Source organism: Penicillium subrubescens (assembly GCF_028828155.1).
Source record: "Penicillium subrubescens strain IBT 31985 chromosome Unknown utg000003l_segment0_segment0, whole genome shotgun sequence".
Lineage (NCBI taxonomy): Eukaryota > Fungi > Ascomycota > Eurotiomycetes > Eurotiales > Aspergillaceae > Penicillium > Penicillium subrubescens.
In genome coordinates this window covers 142,764-158,217 of record NW_026643153.1, presented here as the reverse complement: position 1 = coordinate 158,217, position 15,454 = coordinate 142,764, and the positions used below count along the sequence as shown (strand labels likewise).

The 15,454-nt window shown below is 44.9% G+C and overlaps 3 protein-coding genes across 3 annotated transcripts; all 3 read left to right on the top strand.

Moving 5' to 3' along the window:
- Nucleotides 1-3,140: 3,140 nt before the first annotated feature.
- N7473_004254 (uncharacterized protein) lies at nucleotides 3,141-3,533 on the top strand (the record flags this gene model as incomplete). Its single annotated transcript, XM_057150194.1, has 1 exon — nucleotides 3,141-3,533. One exon carries the CDS (start codon nucleotides 3,141-3,143, stop codon nucleotides 3,531-3,533), a length of 393 nt encoding a protein of 130 aa, XP_057010304.1.
- Nucleotides 3,534-5,240: 1,707 nt separating this feature from the next.
- Nucleotides 5,241-5,567, top strand: N7473_004253 (uncharacterized protein; the record flags this gene model as incomplete). Its single annotated transcript, XM_057150193.1, has 1 exon — nucleotides 5,241-5,567. One exon carries the CDS (start codon nucleotides 5,241-5,243, stop codon nucleotides 5,565-5,567), a length of 327 nt encoding a protein of 108 aa, XP_057010303.1.
- An 8,544-nt stretch (nucleotides 5,568-14,111) lies between these two features.
- On the top strand, nucleotides 14,112-14,404 carry N7473_004252 (uncharacterized protein; the record flags this gene model as incomplete). Its single annotated transcript, XM_057150192.1, has 2 exons — nucleotides 14,112-14,177; nucleotides 14,228-14,404. The coding sequence occupies 2 exons, from the start codon at nucleotides 14,112-14,114 to the stop codon at nucleotides 14,402-14,404; spliced, it is 243 nt and encodes an 80-aa protein (XP_057010302.1).
- Nucleotides 14,405-15,454: the final 1,050 nt, after the last annotated feature.

Genomic DNA, 15,454 nt, shown 5'->3' with positions numbered 1-15,454 from the left:
CCGTCTGAGGTTCAGGGGCATTGGAGATGGAGAACACACATCTATCTACATTTTTGAATCAATTGACTTTTTGCTTTACGGCATAACACTGTCCACTTAACTGTGTACACAGTACCTAGCTGGTGATACCAACACTGATCAGTGGTTGATTACAACCACAGAACAGCTCGGTTTACACGACCTGGAAGAGGCATTGACCGCAAGGGAACGGGGAAACACTCTGCAGTACCCTCATTGCGGAAGATGTGCTAAAGGACATCAAAGTATCTCATTGGGAAACACTTGCAGTACCTTTGAGACACAGAGGATTTCCAAAAGATCTACAGTTGAAACCGCAACGAAGATCTACGTCTACCACGCAAACAACGCGTTAACGGGAAACACCTTGCAGTACCGTCACGACACGCAACCCAACACATTCATTTCGTTTATCCATCTCATTCACGATTACCGTCGATTAAACAACTATGCCAATCCCAGACAACCTCGGATACGCTGTTAAGGAGGAAACATAGCAGAAATCTATCGATACACTCGACAAGAAGAACCAGACGGAGAAGATATTGAACGGACATATAGCATATACAATGCAGGCATAGAACATAATACGTATCACCGATCGTGCCCTATAGAATGACTTTCGTGAAGAATTCAACGGGTAGACCCTAGACACATTCAAGGTGGCCAACAAAACCGCACTGAAGATGCTTCGACTTTACCTGATTACCCACGGAGTATAGATCAGAGTACGCATAGGGACATCCTACGCGAAGGGACTATACGACTGTCTCCAAGAGGTCACCCAGCACGAATAGACCAAAGAAGAGATCGAAGACTATCTCAAGGAGCACCCAGACAACTTTAACTCCAGATAGAACCCTACACGCGACCGATCACCGACCGTCCGACCACACTCCCCAGCAGCACGAGCTACTTCAGTGAACCCACCAAATCCTCAAACCCCACGAACGAATCTCGAGAAACCACACATCGAACGAAGTGACCAGAGATAGGAAGAAGCCAGATCCATCACGCTTAATACAGCCTACGTGGACAATCACAGACAGCAATATTCCGATTACAGTAGACCCCAACAATATTCCACAGATATACCGTTACCGAGAATAATCGAAGCAGTAACGAGGCAGTACAGCAACACGGACGATAAGTATAGCGGAGGACTGTATAACGACTTCAACACTAAGTTAGTCAAGTTCTACGACGTCTGTGAAAAGATCGGCCTACAGGAGCATCAGTTCCACGTCGCATTCTCCCTTATGCTCAAGGGGAGAGCGGAGAAATTTTACTTCACACGGATCAAAGGAAAGGCAAGAGATTTCCCCACAATGATAGAGATAATAAGGGCGCACTTCGACACAGAAGAAAACCGTCAAAGATATATCACTGAATAGAGAGAGACTACCTTTCCGAGTATTATTGCTCAAAATCCGGAGAAATCGCGCCCGGAGTGCCTCGAGATCCTCTTCGAAACACTCAAGAAGATCCAGCCAGGATTGCCCCCCGAACACCGCTCGGAGACGACCCTACGGGAACAAACCATAAATACCTGTAGAGGTGTTGAGGAATATAAATTCTCCTTATATAGGCCGGCGAGCACTCTCGAGGGAGTACAAGCGGAACTGCGATCAGCAGTTGCTAATACGGCTTTTTCACCACGGTCGGGGCAATTTCAGGCTTATGAGGAGTACGAGATACACGATCAGCATTAGACCGACCGGACATACGGAGGGAGAGGTCGTAGATACAGCCGCAGAGGTTATAGCTAGCGCAGAGGAAGCTATAGACTCAGTAACAACCGTGAACTCACTCCCTTTCGTGGATCAGGACCACGAGGAGGCTACCGTAGAAGTCGACGGGGCAATCAAGGACCCCGCCAGGGGAGATACTATGTCTGTGGAAAGCCAGGATACTAGTCGAAGTATTATACCGGGGAGGAACGAAGACAATCACTCGATAACTTCCGCCAGCAACATTACTTCACCACGGGCTAAGCGGCCACCCCACAGGATTTCCAGATATTCCTCAACGACTTTGAAGGAGAGGAGGAGACAGAAGTGCTAGACAGCAATAATAGGCATAAATCAACCCTGATGCTCGCAGACATAACTATTAAGGATGACGGGCACGAGGGATTCTTAACAGAGCTCGGGGAAGTCGACGGGATTAGAATAATATCCATCCTAAACGACCAGTCAGTATACCATTTCTTCACTAAAGACGACATCTTCCAGCAGCGACAAGCCAACGGACAGGCCATTAAAGTATTCACACTTAACAACCGGTATTCATCTAACACTTTCCAAGGCATCATACCGGATACCGGAGCCTCTAGTGTTTCGTCTGCTAGCAAGCCTCAATTTAGGGCATTGTGCAAGCTCGACCCCAGAGTCAGACTCGATACGTCCCGGGCTAGGGAACATAGAATCAAATTTGGAGTCGGAGATCCAAAAGTCTCCTTAGGGACTACCGATGTTGATACCCCAATTAGATCCATTACGTTTCATATCCTTCCCACGAACACACCGTTTCTCTTCTGCCTCAAGGACATAGATGCTATAAGGGTAGAGCTCAGAAACAAGAAAAACGTACTTAAGCGAGGAAACAAGAGAGTGCCCATCGTTCGTAAGTGGGGACACCCATAGATATTGCTACATAATCTAGAGGAGATAGCAGCATAGAGCCACCTCACTAAGACGGAGCTACAGCAACTCCACCGACGTTTTAGACACCCATCAGTACGAAGATTGACCCGAATCCTTCAGCGTGCCGGGCACGAAATAAATTCGCAGTGCATCGACTACCTCACGAAGTTCTGCCACCATTGCCAGATAAAAGGCAAGTCCCCAGGACAATTCAAATTCACTTTGAAAGATAACTATAAGTTCAACTACTCAGTTATCGTCGATATCCTGTACCTCGAAGGAAAGCCCGTTTTGCAAGTCATCGATACAGCCACGTCATTTAGTGCTGCGAGATTCCTGAGAGATATGTCTGCACGCAATACTTGGGACACACTTCGTGCATACTAGATCGATACCTACCAGGGACCCCCGGACTACGTTGTGCACGATACGGGGAAGAACTTCACATCTACAGAGTTCAAGCAGCTTGCATTATCGATGTCAATCAAAGTTAAGGAGGTCCCTGTAGAAGCTCACAATAGCGTAGGGAAGGTAGAACGATACTATACACTGCTACGCCGTGCCTACGAAATTCTCAGAGATAAGCTTAAGGATGAGAACATTAACAAGGAGATGATCCTGCAAATAGCCGTGAAGGCTGTCAACGACTCAGCCGGACCAGATAGAATTATCCCAACACTGCTTATCTTTGGGGCATACCCGAGAATAACGGAAATAGATCCACCATCACCTTCGGTAGTCAAGAGAGCTAAGGCTATTCGCGCTGCAACCAAAGAGGTCCGTCGCCTACATACGGAACGCCAGGTGAATGACGCTCTCGCCATACGCAACAGCCCTAGTACAATCGCTACATTGAACCTACCATTATAGTCGGATATTCGAGTCTAGCGCGAGAAAGGTGGATGGAAGGGCCCATATAAGCTCTTGGCGGTAGATAGAGAGACTTGTACTATAAATATGCTATATAGACCTACGAAGTTCCGATTAACGGTTGTTAAGCCCTACTATAGAGAAGAGCTCCCAGAGGGAGAGGGAGGTTAACGTTGTGTTAAGGTAGAGGACGACTAAGTGAATGAGATTGTCGACTCAAGACCTATTAACAAGCCCGATAAACCGACGGAAATCCAACGACGAGGTCGAGGACGACCACCAGGATCGAAGAACAAACCGAAACCGCAGACAGTCGTACAGCGGAGTACCCGACGAGGTCCTGCTCATCATCAAGATCTCGAGGATCAATTCATCAACGCTATTTAGGAAGGACAAGACGTTTCAATAGCGCTTATAACAAATAAAGAACAAGCCGATATAGAACTGTCTATCAAGTTAAGAAATAAAGGTGTCATCACAACCCCTGGATTGCCATTCGAACAATCCCGGAACGAGGAGATTAAAGGATTAATAGCCAGAGGCGTATTCGAGTTCGTACAATACGATCCAATCAAGCACGCTAGCATACGCATCTTCAATTCGCGCCTAGTCAACGAGATCAAAGGCAAGGCTACAGGTACGCCCTTCAAGAAGTCACGACTTGTTATCCAGGCATACAATAATAAAGGGAAGGGGATGATTCTCACGCAATCCCCGACTATTCAGCGAGCCAGCCAACGTATTATCATTGCACTCGCCCCGTCACTAAGCGAGAAAGGCATCAGTCTATCGATCCGGGATATAACACAGGCATATATCCAGTCAACGACCTCATTGAACAGACTGATTCTAGCACATCTCCCTAAGGAGACCAAGAGCAAATTCCCGACAGGCACAATTATAGTAGTACAGAAGCCGTTATACAGGATCCCTGAAGCCGGAACCCATTAGTAGGCAACGTACCACAAGCACCACCGGGAAAGGCTCGGGATAGTCACATCTACTTACGACCTATACTTGTTGATCTCAACAGCAAAAGGAGCTTTCGGCGTGGTCGGGATGCAAACCGACGATACTCTGATTTTGGGATCCGACAAGTTCGCCGCGCTTAAAGAAAAGGAATTAGCGGAGGCAAAGTTCAGCGCCAAGCCTAAGGATACACTGTCTCTAGAGTACCCGCTGATATTCAATGGCTGCGTTCTAACACAGAAGGAAGGAGACGCTGCAGTTGAGTTACGCTAGAAGGAGTAGGGCAAGAAACTTAAGCTTATCGACCACAAATTCAAGGACTTTAAACACGCATACATAGAACAACGTGCTCGCGGAGCTTACATTGCAACAATCTGCCAGCCGGAGGCTGCATTCGACCTATCCGTTGCCGCCCAACACTAGGACCCCACGGAAGCCGACGTCAACGCGCTGAACAAACGCATTATATGGCAAATGAAGAACCTAGACAGGGGTATCAAATATGTTGCAATTGACCTATCAACGGCGAAGCTCTTCGTATTCGTCGATGGATCATTCGCGAATAACAAAGATTTTAGCTCCCAGATTAGATATGAGATCATCCTCGCAAACGAGTCCACAAGGAGCGAGGAATTTGAGATCATAGGAAACCTGATCCATTAGAGCTCAACCAAGAGCAAACGAGTTACCAGAAGCGTTTTGGCATCGGAGATCTATGGAATAGTAGGAGGTGTCGATATGGCAATTGCAATTGGCACAACAATCAAGATGATTATAGACCAACTTGGCTTTGGAAAGATTCCTACCATCGTGTGCACGGATTCATACTCCCTCTACGAATACCTCGTCAAACTCGGAACCACCAAGGAGAAGCGTCTGATGATCGATATCATAGCACTTCGCCAGTCATACGAGCGAAGGGAGATAATAGAGATAAGGTGGATCAACGGGAGCGACAACCCAGCGGATGCAATAACCAAGGCAGAACCCAACAAGGCCTTGGAGAAGTTCATCACCATAAACACCTTACGAGTGCGAGTTGAGGGATGGGTAGAGAGAAAATAGAATAGTACAGCGAGGTCTAGGTGTGCAACAAGGCGCAGTCTGATTTTTTTTATTGTCCGCTTTGACCGTTCGTTTTGATCTTTCTTTTAACCCTTTTTCATTCGTTCGTTTTGTTCTTCATTTCCTACTTGAGGACACTGGCCTTTGCACAAGAGAAAAGTTGCCAGTGTCGGGATATATCCTCCCGTCAGAATAAGCAAAGACAGGTTGTACGTAATCGTGCTAAGCAGCGGCTCCCGCCGTCTGAGGTTCAGGGGCATTGGAGATAGAGAACACACATCTATCTACATTTTTGAATCAATTGACTTTTTGCTTTACGGCATAACACTGTCCACTTAACTATGTACACAGTACCTAGCTGGTGATACCAACAATATCGATTTCTTCTGTGGACACACTGATTATTTCTCAGCCCGTACCACGGACAACGGAGGCCGGGGATAGCTGAGGCTTGATTAATAATAAATTAGGCGTAACCAGACAGTAGTCACCTTCAGCTCTAACTAGGATTAATTTCTTTTCATATCTACGTTTCTTCAGGATAATGACCTACAATAACGCCATCTATGAGTGCAATAGCCGGCATAGTCCTCAGGAAGACCAATCGTACATTTACCGGTAGGTGAGTCTAGAACGTATCGTTGGATAGACTAGACAGCGGTGAACTTCCAGAAGTGAAGTATATGAGTTTAAGAGGAGTGGTTGTTTAAGAGTAATAAAGGCCCAAAAGCCCGATGTATCCGCTGACAAAATATGTATCTGACCAGTCTCCCGCATGCGAATACCTACGCACACATCTGCATTACACATCTTGCTATATTCAGACGCCTTTTTCATCATGTTTGTCTTGCGACGGTACTGCTTTTGACGGATTAATTTTCTTTTAGACAGACGATTAGATCGAGCTCTTTTCAAAGCAGCCATTGGAAGTTGATGTCTTGGGCTTTCTTGAATGGAATAGCACTTGTCAGACAGGGGTTCAAGAGTGGTGCTTTTAAGGCTGGTTGAAAGGAGAAGCAGAATGAATACAGGCTCTACAGGAAAATCCGGTTGCGAAAAGTAGGTCTATTTGAACTTTCGATAAGGATAGAAAAAATTGATTACTCTCACAAAAAGAAATTGTGGTCCTGTGTTGTTTTCACGTTATGAAGACAAAAATAGCACGTTAACCGCCCTCGCTAAACTGCGGACACCATATGGGTCTCTGGCTCATTTTCGATAATGGAGTGGGCAATACAATCTTTGTAAACAAATCTGTGACAGGCCAGAATCAATATTCTAAGGGATTTTCATTACTAACCACGGTTAATTGGTGTACAATATAATAGTCAAGCAGGCCACTGATATGTTCAAATCGCTCTCTTTGCGACACAAAATGACTTGCAAGGAAGTACTGTGATCAGTTAATTCTGAGAGACAGTAACCCAAATTTTGACTCCCTCAACTTGAGCTGAGAATAAAGAATTCAAGTGAGGCTGCAGTAGACTGTCGCGCACAAACGGTGAAGGCGACAAATCCCCAAAAGGTGTTGGTTAAAAATGGCCCGGATTGGCTATTTCGGGAAGTGGATTGCCGGTCCCAAATGGTGGAGGCAGCAGGGCACCAAAGAGTATGGCAGAGATAACATCGCGAAAGCGGTCATTTCTTTAGGTAAACAGAGCAGAATGTGGTGCTGATCCCTTTGTACAACTAAGTAGGCAGTGTTGATAACTTCATTTTGTTTTTTATGAGTGTTTACGTTCATCATGATTTCATTTACAGATATGAACCCTTTGAGAAAGAACAAGTTTAAAATTATGAGATGGTGAATGAAGATCTTGAACGTGCCTGGACTCCACACCAGCCTCATGGCCTTTTTGCCATGTGAACAAACGAACATCTTCCCAAGCGAGTAAACATGTCAATAGTAAATGAAAAAGAAGCTAAGTCATTAAACAGGCGTTCAAATTGATGAAACCGGTTTACTGCAGAGTTACGTTCAGTTCACCATCAACACAGAGACAAAAATTAAGGGGCAGGTGGTGGAACTGTGACAAAAGGGAGGTGGTGCAAGAATATCAGGACCTTTGGTTTAGTTTACTGAAGAGGTTCAACAGATTTCGGTCAACATACTATGAGGAAACGGGGAAATTGTCATGGAACTTCAACGCACTTGGCTGTACAAAGATAGAATAGTGTAGCAGTGAAACAATTGGCTACCCAAGAGACCTTCCCCACATCAATTGTAGGTCCGTGCATTTCCTAATACCTGGCCTACCGCCATACCCCTGACAGGAAATTCTTTCACCTTGCTTGAAGACCACTACTAGCTCCGCTCCATCCCGAGTGATCGGACTAGACCGGAGAAATTGAATCTACAATCCTCATGCTTACTCAGGGATGTTCGTACAAGCAGTCTGTAGAGGGTGCACAGTGGTTCGTTGGGTGCGCCCAGCACTTTTTTCTAATCTACAGTCCTTTGCAGAAGACCAGCGTGCAACTACGCGATATTGTTAGAACCATAAGAGACTGCGAGGTCCGTAGAAGCAATTAATCCCTGTGTGCAATCTATTTTTTATTCGCCTCATACCACGAGCCTTTCAGCCAATCCAAAATATGCACCAAGGCAATGTAGAACACATGGCTACTCCAAGGTGGAGAAAGGAGTACGTAGCAGCCAACCAATAACATTTTAGGTCTCTCATTAAGACTATGATTCATTTGTTATTCTTTTATCCCCCTTGGAGCTACTTATGGTTTGTAGTCAAAGAGTGCGAAGACTTGGATGATGCGCTAGACTCTTATCAGCCTGGGCGTTTCGCTGGTAGGTATAACTCAGCTTTGAGGCGAACTGGAAATTGTTTACAGAACCGTGATGTTATGGATAGGCGGTGAATATCGGATCTCACCAAAATTCTGCTGGCAAATCGGTCTCCGCCTTAAAGTGGGAAGTATGACAAATCATCGATCTTGGGCTATGCACCAGGTTGATAGTCCTGCCAGTTTACATAGTCCTGGCTCGCAAGCCTATATCGGCCTATTTACACAGGCCACCAGCCTACGTAGCCCGCCATCCTATATCGGCCAGGCTACATAGTCCTGACTACATGGACCGCTAGCCTATATGGCTGTGTGAAGGGCTGAAGCAAGACTTGATTCAATCTAACTAGGCCAACATGCTGTTTACAAAAAGCTTAGAGAAGAAAGGAATGGAATAAGCGGAACAGCGATAGAAGACGCAGGCAAGAGCGGTGGCAGAACTAACTATGCGAGGAAGGCTATGTGGCAGGGCCACATAGTGAGAAGCGGGTCTAACCCGTGACAGGCTGTGGCTACTTACCCAGCCGCCCAAGAATCCCGGGAGTCGTGTGTTCATGTGGGAGTTCACGCTTGTGGTAGAAATCCCCTGGGGGAATTTGCCCTTGAGCATCAAGTTACCCCAAGGTAAGTTGTACCTGAGAAAGTTCGTTCCTGGGTTTCAACTAGACCACGGAAGGAATCGCGACTCTCCAGGTTCGATTCGACTCGGGACCGCCAAGACTCAGGTTCAGGTTCCAGATTTTTAGAGTCGCGATCCGACTCCAACTTTTTTAGAGTCGAACCTCCAGGTTCGATTCGGAACCTCAGGTTCCTCAAACAGAGCAAACATGATTTATGAAAAATACCACGTGTTCTAGATACGTTTCGGATAGTATTATTTAGTCTATGTCAGGTATATATTGGTATATGATAAACCTATATAAAGATGTAGTGAATATATAATATGTCCGTTTCGTCCGGATAAATTGTTTCTAGGTTTGTAGCGTAATTAATTATCGGTGTTTATAGTGGAAAAATCGCGGTGAAGCTTGCAGGGCCGAAGATATATATTCATAGCGACTACTACTACTACGACTTTACCACGACTAAGATAAATGATTTACGGTCGGATCCTTTTCAAATATTAATATCTACCGTAGATCTATTAATACTTCACGTAGAAAACTAATATTTCTTAACATATAGTGATATCTAGTAGTGTATACTAACCTATAACGTATAACGGGGGAATATTACGCATAATTACTAAGAGAATTATCCATCTAAAATAGGAAATTCCTTGGCAAAATTATGCAAATCAGGTTCCTGCAGGTGCGAATCGAATCGAACCTGAGGTTCCCAGGTTCGACTCCAGGTTCCAATAGTTAGAACCTGGGAACCTCCAGGTTCGACTCCAGGTACGGATTATTGGAACCTGAGTCGGACCACGCCGAGGTCTAGTTTCAACGTCCTCGAGGGTATTCACCCCTCAGGATCCTTGACCCTGAGAAATTGTTGCCCTACGGTCATATACTCGGGGCGAGAGTTTATTCCTGCGTTCTAGAGACCTGGTAGCGAGATGCTCTCAATGGTTTTGTTTGCATGCACGAAGCGAAAAACAGATTTGTCGATGTTCTAGGCTTCTAGCACCCAAAGCGAGAATCAATGTGATAATAAATAACCAATCATATCGCAAGCCGGATAGATACAAATCCGAATAGACAATGTGATTTCAAACCCATAGATTCTATCACTCTATCCTTTCTCCATACGGAGGTCCTTTTCACTTCTTTCAACTGGTGCGTGTGTCCATGGGGGAATCTGTTTTCGAAGTCGACTGTTACACCGTATAGGAGTTCCGTGTGACATACAGACTTATATGTAATGATGTCGTTCTCAAAGTAAGAAAGGATCTATTCTTAGAAAGACGTAATTTATAGCCTATCCTAATATGGCTTAGCTTAGTTTCGGGCACGGGCCGAGAAACAAAGTGTGGGTGTTCGCGGGATAATCTTTTTTCGAAATTTCTGTAGGCTGCAAAGTGAAGCCCGAAATTGTTTTGCTTCGATCAGACATCATCCCCCAACTTTGCCTCGTTAGCCGGAATTCATCCTTCGCTACTGTCCTCGGGTGCTTCCCACTACCACTGGGCGCTGTGCGAGAATCTGACGAAGGACAGGGTCGGCTTTGCATTTATCGACATAGTGGACGCGAACTTGTCTGCAAACACAAAATAGGTTGATCGTCCATCGCTAGTCATTCGAGGCCCATGGTGAATGAATAAAAGAAATGTGGCTGATGAGTGGCTGGTTTAAAGCTTCTAGTTTTGACAAGAAAATTAGCAAAGCACTTCCACATGTCTAACGTCCTATAATCGCCTTCCCTGATTCAAGAATTTTACTATGCTCCAATCTAATATACGCGTTGATTAATTTTTTTTGCGGCTAGATAGTTATACGTAAACGGTTTCCGACTTCCTGTTAACGGAGCTTGGAGTTCGTCCAGCCGATACCACAGCGGATACAGGCATCGGAATTACACATATTCCGGGGTTGGAGTTTCTCATAACACACCTAAACACTAAGTATGTCACGTGCAGGTCCAGATGTTCTAAAGCAAGTCTTTAGGCCCTATTAACGCTCTGTTTATCTTACCATCGCGAGGATCCGTAAGAGGAAAGCTCCTTAGTTCCCCTCGATTCCATAATAAATTAGAGACTATTAGATATTTTTGGATGGGATGCCAGCGAATCTGTCGAGCGTTCTCGGGCAAGTTGGCCAATCTGACCGTAGGATGGAGCAACAGTAGGTCTCTATGGTTAGTTCTTTGTTTGCTACGTAGGGTGCGGTACTTTATCGAGCAAGCAAGGAAAGCCTCGAGCATAAGTAGGAAGCTGAAAAATCCCGGCTTGCTGTTACTCCCGATTTCTTAGGACACCCCACTGATCTCCACAACAATTTCTTAGACCTAGCCAGTCGCATCCGTCACTTAGTGTTCATTTCAGACACAGTGCTCGATCCACAACGGGGAAGATCAAGACCTTGCGTACGCTCCTTTCGGCAGAATATAAGCACACAATGCAGTGCTTAGAAGCAGGCTCGGGTAAAGAGATACGACACAATATTTTGCTTACTTACACAGAGTGTCAGAGAAAGTAGTCTAAGGTCTAACCCCCGAAAAACAACTGCTGAGTTTGACGGGAGGGCTAACATCACATCCTAGAGGTAGTGCTCTAAAACGACGCCGTGCACAAGATGTGCAACTAGTGCACAACAGTGTCTATATAATCAAAAAAGTGATCGTAGACGTAAGGAGTATACAGCCGGGCTGTTGAAATTTCATACTATTCTTTGTCGACTGGCTGCTACCCTGCGCTCCGCCGCTCCCGAAGAGCTATCATAGTTAGTCTCCACTTTATAGGTTATATGCCTCGGTGCTCTGGCGAACGGTGGTTGGGTAGGTCTCAATAATCTAGCAAATAACCACGCCCCTCTGTAGCGGTTACTTCCGTGTCTCATTAACAATCTAGGGGCTAAATAGGCTACGGGCACCAGACAGCACGAGCTGTAAACTAGTATACCTTGCTTTCGTGTAGAATTGTAATTGTACCCAAGACCCCGCTCGTCATCTCAAACTATAAGCCTCAGCCTTGTCTTAACGCTTTTTAACAACCTTAAGCTCTGCTTGACGTGCAATAATGTGGCAGGCTCCTTGAGATCTTCTGCCTAGAAGAAATGCACCAAATTGCTTTTGATAATAATACCCACCGGCCAGATATATTAGTGGGGGAATATACAAGTGGCCAATAGTGCATGATACAAGATAAAGAAATCTCACCAATTACCTACCTTACGCGAGACCCGAGAGTTAGGGTCGCTTTTCTCGGACGAGATAGATCTAACTGTGGGGCGCAGGTAGTGATCTAGACATTTTATGTTAATCTACATCTTCTTATGTTAACCCACTTTGAAGCACTTAAAGGGTTCTTTGCGTCTATCCCGCAGATACAAATACCTAATCTTCAAAGACTAAGGAGCTCGAGAGATAAAACTATACTGAGTATATTCATAGACTGGCTGCTATTAAACTGCACTTCGCCAGAAGTACCCTAGATATTTAACAAATACTAAATTAGAGTTCACATCCAACTAAGAACAAGAGAGCGAGGGACGGGTCGGCACAGGGCGTCCCGCCCACGGCTCCAAGGCTCTTCAGCGGTAGATCGGGCGTGTTTTACCGGTCGGCTGCTTAGAGGTACACCCCTACGAACACTTGAGAAGTGGCCCCACTTTCTGCTCGCCCCTTACCGAGCTTATGTACAGTGGCATCATAAATAAACCCCTTTAAGTACCACAATCAGTGTTCTGTGTTATAGTACTCTCCTATAGCTAGCTAAATGATCGCTATATTTATACGTAGGTATACAGAAGTTAATGCTTAGGTGCGATAATATAGCTCGAAAGTCAGTTCAGCAAGACCATAGATTGATCAATTCATCTAAGAGACATCTGTAATACCAAAGCTAATGATAACGTACAGTATTTGCATCTATTGCAGTATCCTCGAAAGGTCGGAATTTGGAAATATATGCGTTCTCATAATACATATTAGGTAGGTGTAAGTAGGAATTTCCGGGCTTATCCCCACACTTCCCTCTCAGCTAGTCTTTTCCCTTCAACAACCAACTTCATCTTCCGCCCTAGGTTCCTCCTTCCTCTATACTTGTTTCCTTGTATAGTATATAGGTAGGTAGATTATCTAGGTTCGCACTATTGCTAACTAGAACCACTGCCAGCAGTATTAATGATATATCATTAGTATGCACGGCTTTAATGAAATTCAGGGATTGTCAAGTCTAATCTGTCGAACCTCACGCCTTAGACATTAAGGTAGAGCAGTGGAAACCTTAGAACCCCCGGAGAACTCATCTGTCTCTTCTTGTGTAAGAACGATTAGCTACATATATATTAGAACCACCGGGAACGCAACGACAATCATTGCTTTCTGGTAACTCGCTATCAAAGAAAAGCTTGTTATCTGCATGATTTTCCACGGTGTAATTTAACCTACGATAGAATTGAAATATTTTATCGTGAGTTGAACTATTAGAGCACTTAAGGGAGAGGGATATAGATAATTCCTGTAAATTGCTCTCTTTTAAATAGTGAAGAGAGAATAAGACAGCCCGTATTCTAATCGCTAGCGCTCACTAGATAGAGATATAGACCTATACTACGCATCGTAAAAAGCAAACATTCTTAACGTAAACCATAGTAGCAGAATCATGGCCTACCACGTACGAACCCAATACCCCTTGCACCCACTTGCCTTACATATAGGAATAAGGTTATGCTAAGGATAGATTAGTCAATTTATTTAGCGATCTTAATTCATACGTTGGGACATAGGGTAGGCTAGAAATCACTGCTGAAGTCATTAGGGTAGTAAGTCCACGAAGCTATAAAGAGGCCTAATAATCCCAATTGTTCTAGAGTATCCAACCACCTCTTCATTTTCTTATCCTACTTTAAGATTCCAATCCTCATTCCTAAGAACCATTCCAACTTCCTCCCACGATAAAGCTTCAAAGCGTCCTTTACTACTGCTCCTTCCTCGCTGTGGTTAAGGCCCAGTATAGCAGCATTTGTCCCGACAGAGACAGGGAGACAGAGGAAATCAACCCCGGACACTTCGTGAAGTACAAGTGTAGGTGGCTCGGACCGTATAGCGGGGCGACACACCAAAACATCAACACCGCCCAAGCCTATGCTCAACTCTACCAGGACAAGCCAGGTTACACTAGAAGCTCCTAGCAGTCTGTACAGAGCAGATGTGTGTTGAGTGGCGACCGAACCAACGAGGCTCGTTCCAACGTCCTTTAGATAGAGGTGGTTCAGCCAGAGGAGGATCCCTTCCCGGAAGACCCAGAAGAAGAAGTCGTCGACCCTTTCCCTAAAAATCCCGAAGAGGATTGTAACACCCAGTTAGGAACCTGCCAGACGCAGAACACAGATTACCTAACGGAGAAGGCAGCCCTTCAACACGAGAAAGCTGCGTAGATCAAGAAGCAGAACGCGCTAAGCAAATGCCCCTCCTAGCACAAGAAAGTCATTGTCCGTGGTAGTATTAGATATAAGGTCCACTGTTTCATGCGCAGCAAAGGTTTCACTGGTTACAAGTCGACCGACCACGCATTCACTCAATGTATAGACGCATACTCCGCTGATTCCCGATGTAAAGCTATTCACTATCTCATCGACAGTACCTAACCCTACAAGATGCTTAGTTCAGTCGATAACAACAAACAGCCTGATCACAGCTCTAGCCCACAGATTTCCCTTATCCCTGTCACGCCGAAATAAGTTGACAATATAGATAGAAATTTTGGTATTGGTATACTGAAAATCGACGTCACTGCCTCGGGCTCCACACAGGCTTTATTTAACCTTGCACAAGATTAGAAGAGGATATAGACCTCTAGGGGCATCTAAGTATTATTGAATTTCCGGGTTTTTTTTGAAATTTTGATTTACTCTTTTAGTTATTACAGAAACAAGAACACAAATTATATCTAAGCTTCCGCACAAAACCGGATTAGAGTCGACTTTTTCTGTATGTTTCCTTATATAGAGCTTAACTATAGTAGGCACTTATGCCATCTTACCGCTATACCTACATATCGGAGCGCTCTCCTTTTTTGCACTAACATTATAAACGCACCGCCGGAGGAAGTTATAAAACCCTTAGTCTAGATTCTCTTCGTATACTGACCAAGTTTGCTTAATATAAGCTTTTAGATCGGCAAAGAACTCTTCGATAGGGTTGAAATTCGGAGAGTAAGGGAGTAGGTGCAGTAGTTTGACTCCAGCGTCAGCACATAACCGCGTGACTCGGTCCGAATGGTGGAAAGATAATAAGCACGGATTTTAGCTCCGGCTACCTTCTACAGTGCTGGAGAAGCTGCTCAATAAATAATTCGAAGAACGTATCATTAGTTGAACCATTGAAAATACGAGACAAAATGATACTATCTTGAGCATCCGCCGGCAGTGTCTAGTAGCGTTTGGCCCGATGAAATTTCGACACCTCGACTAGTGTCACGCCGAGTA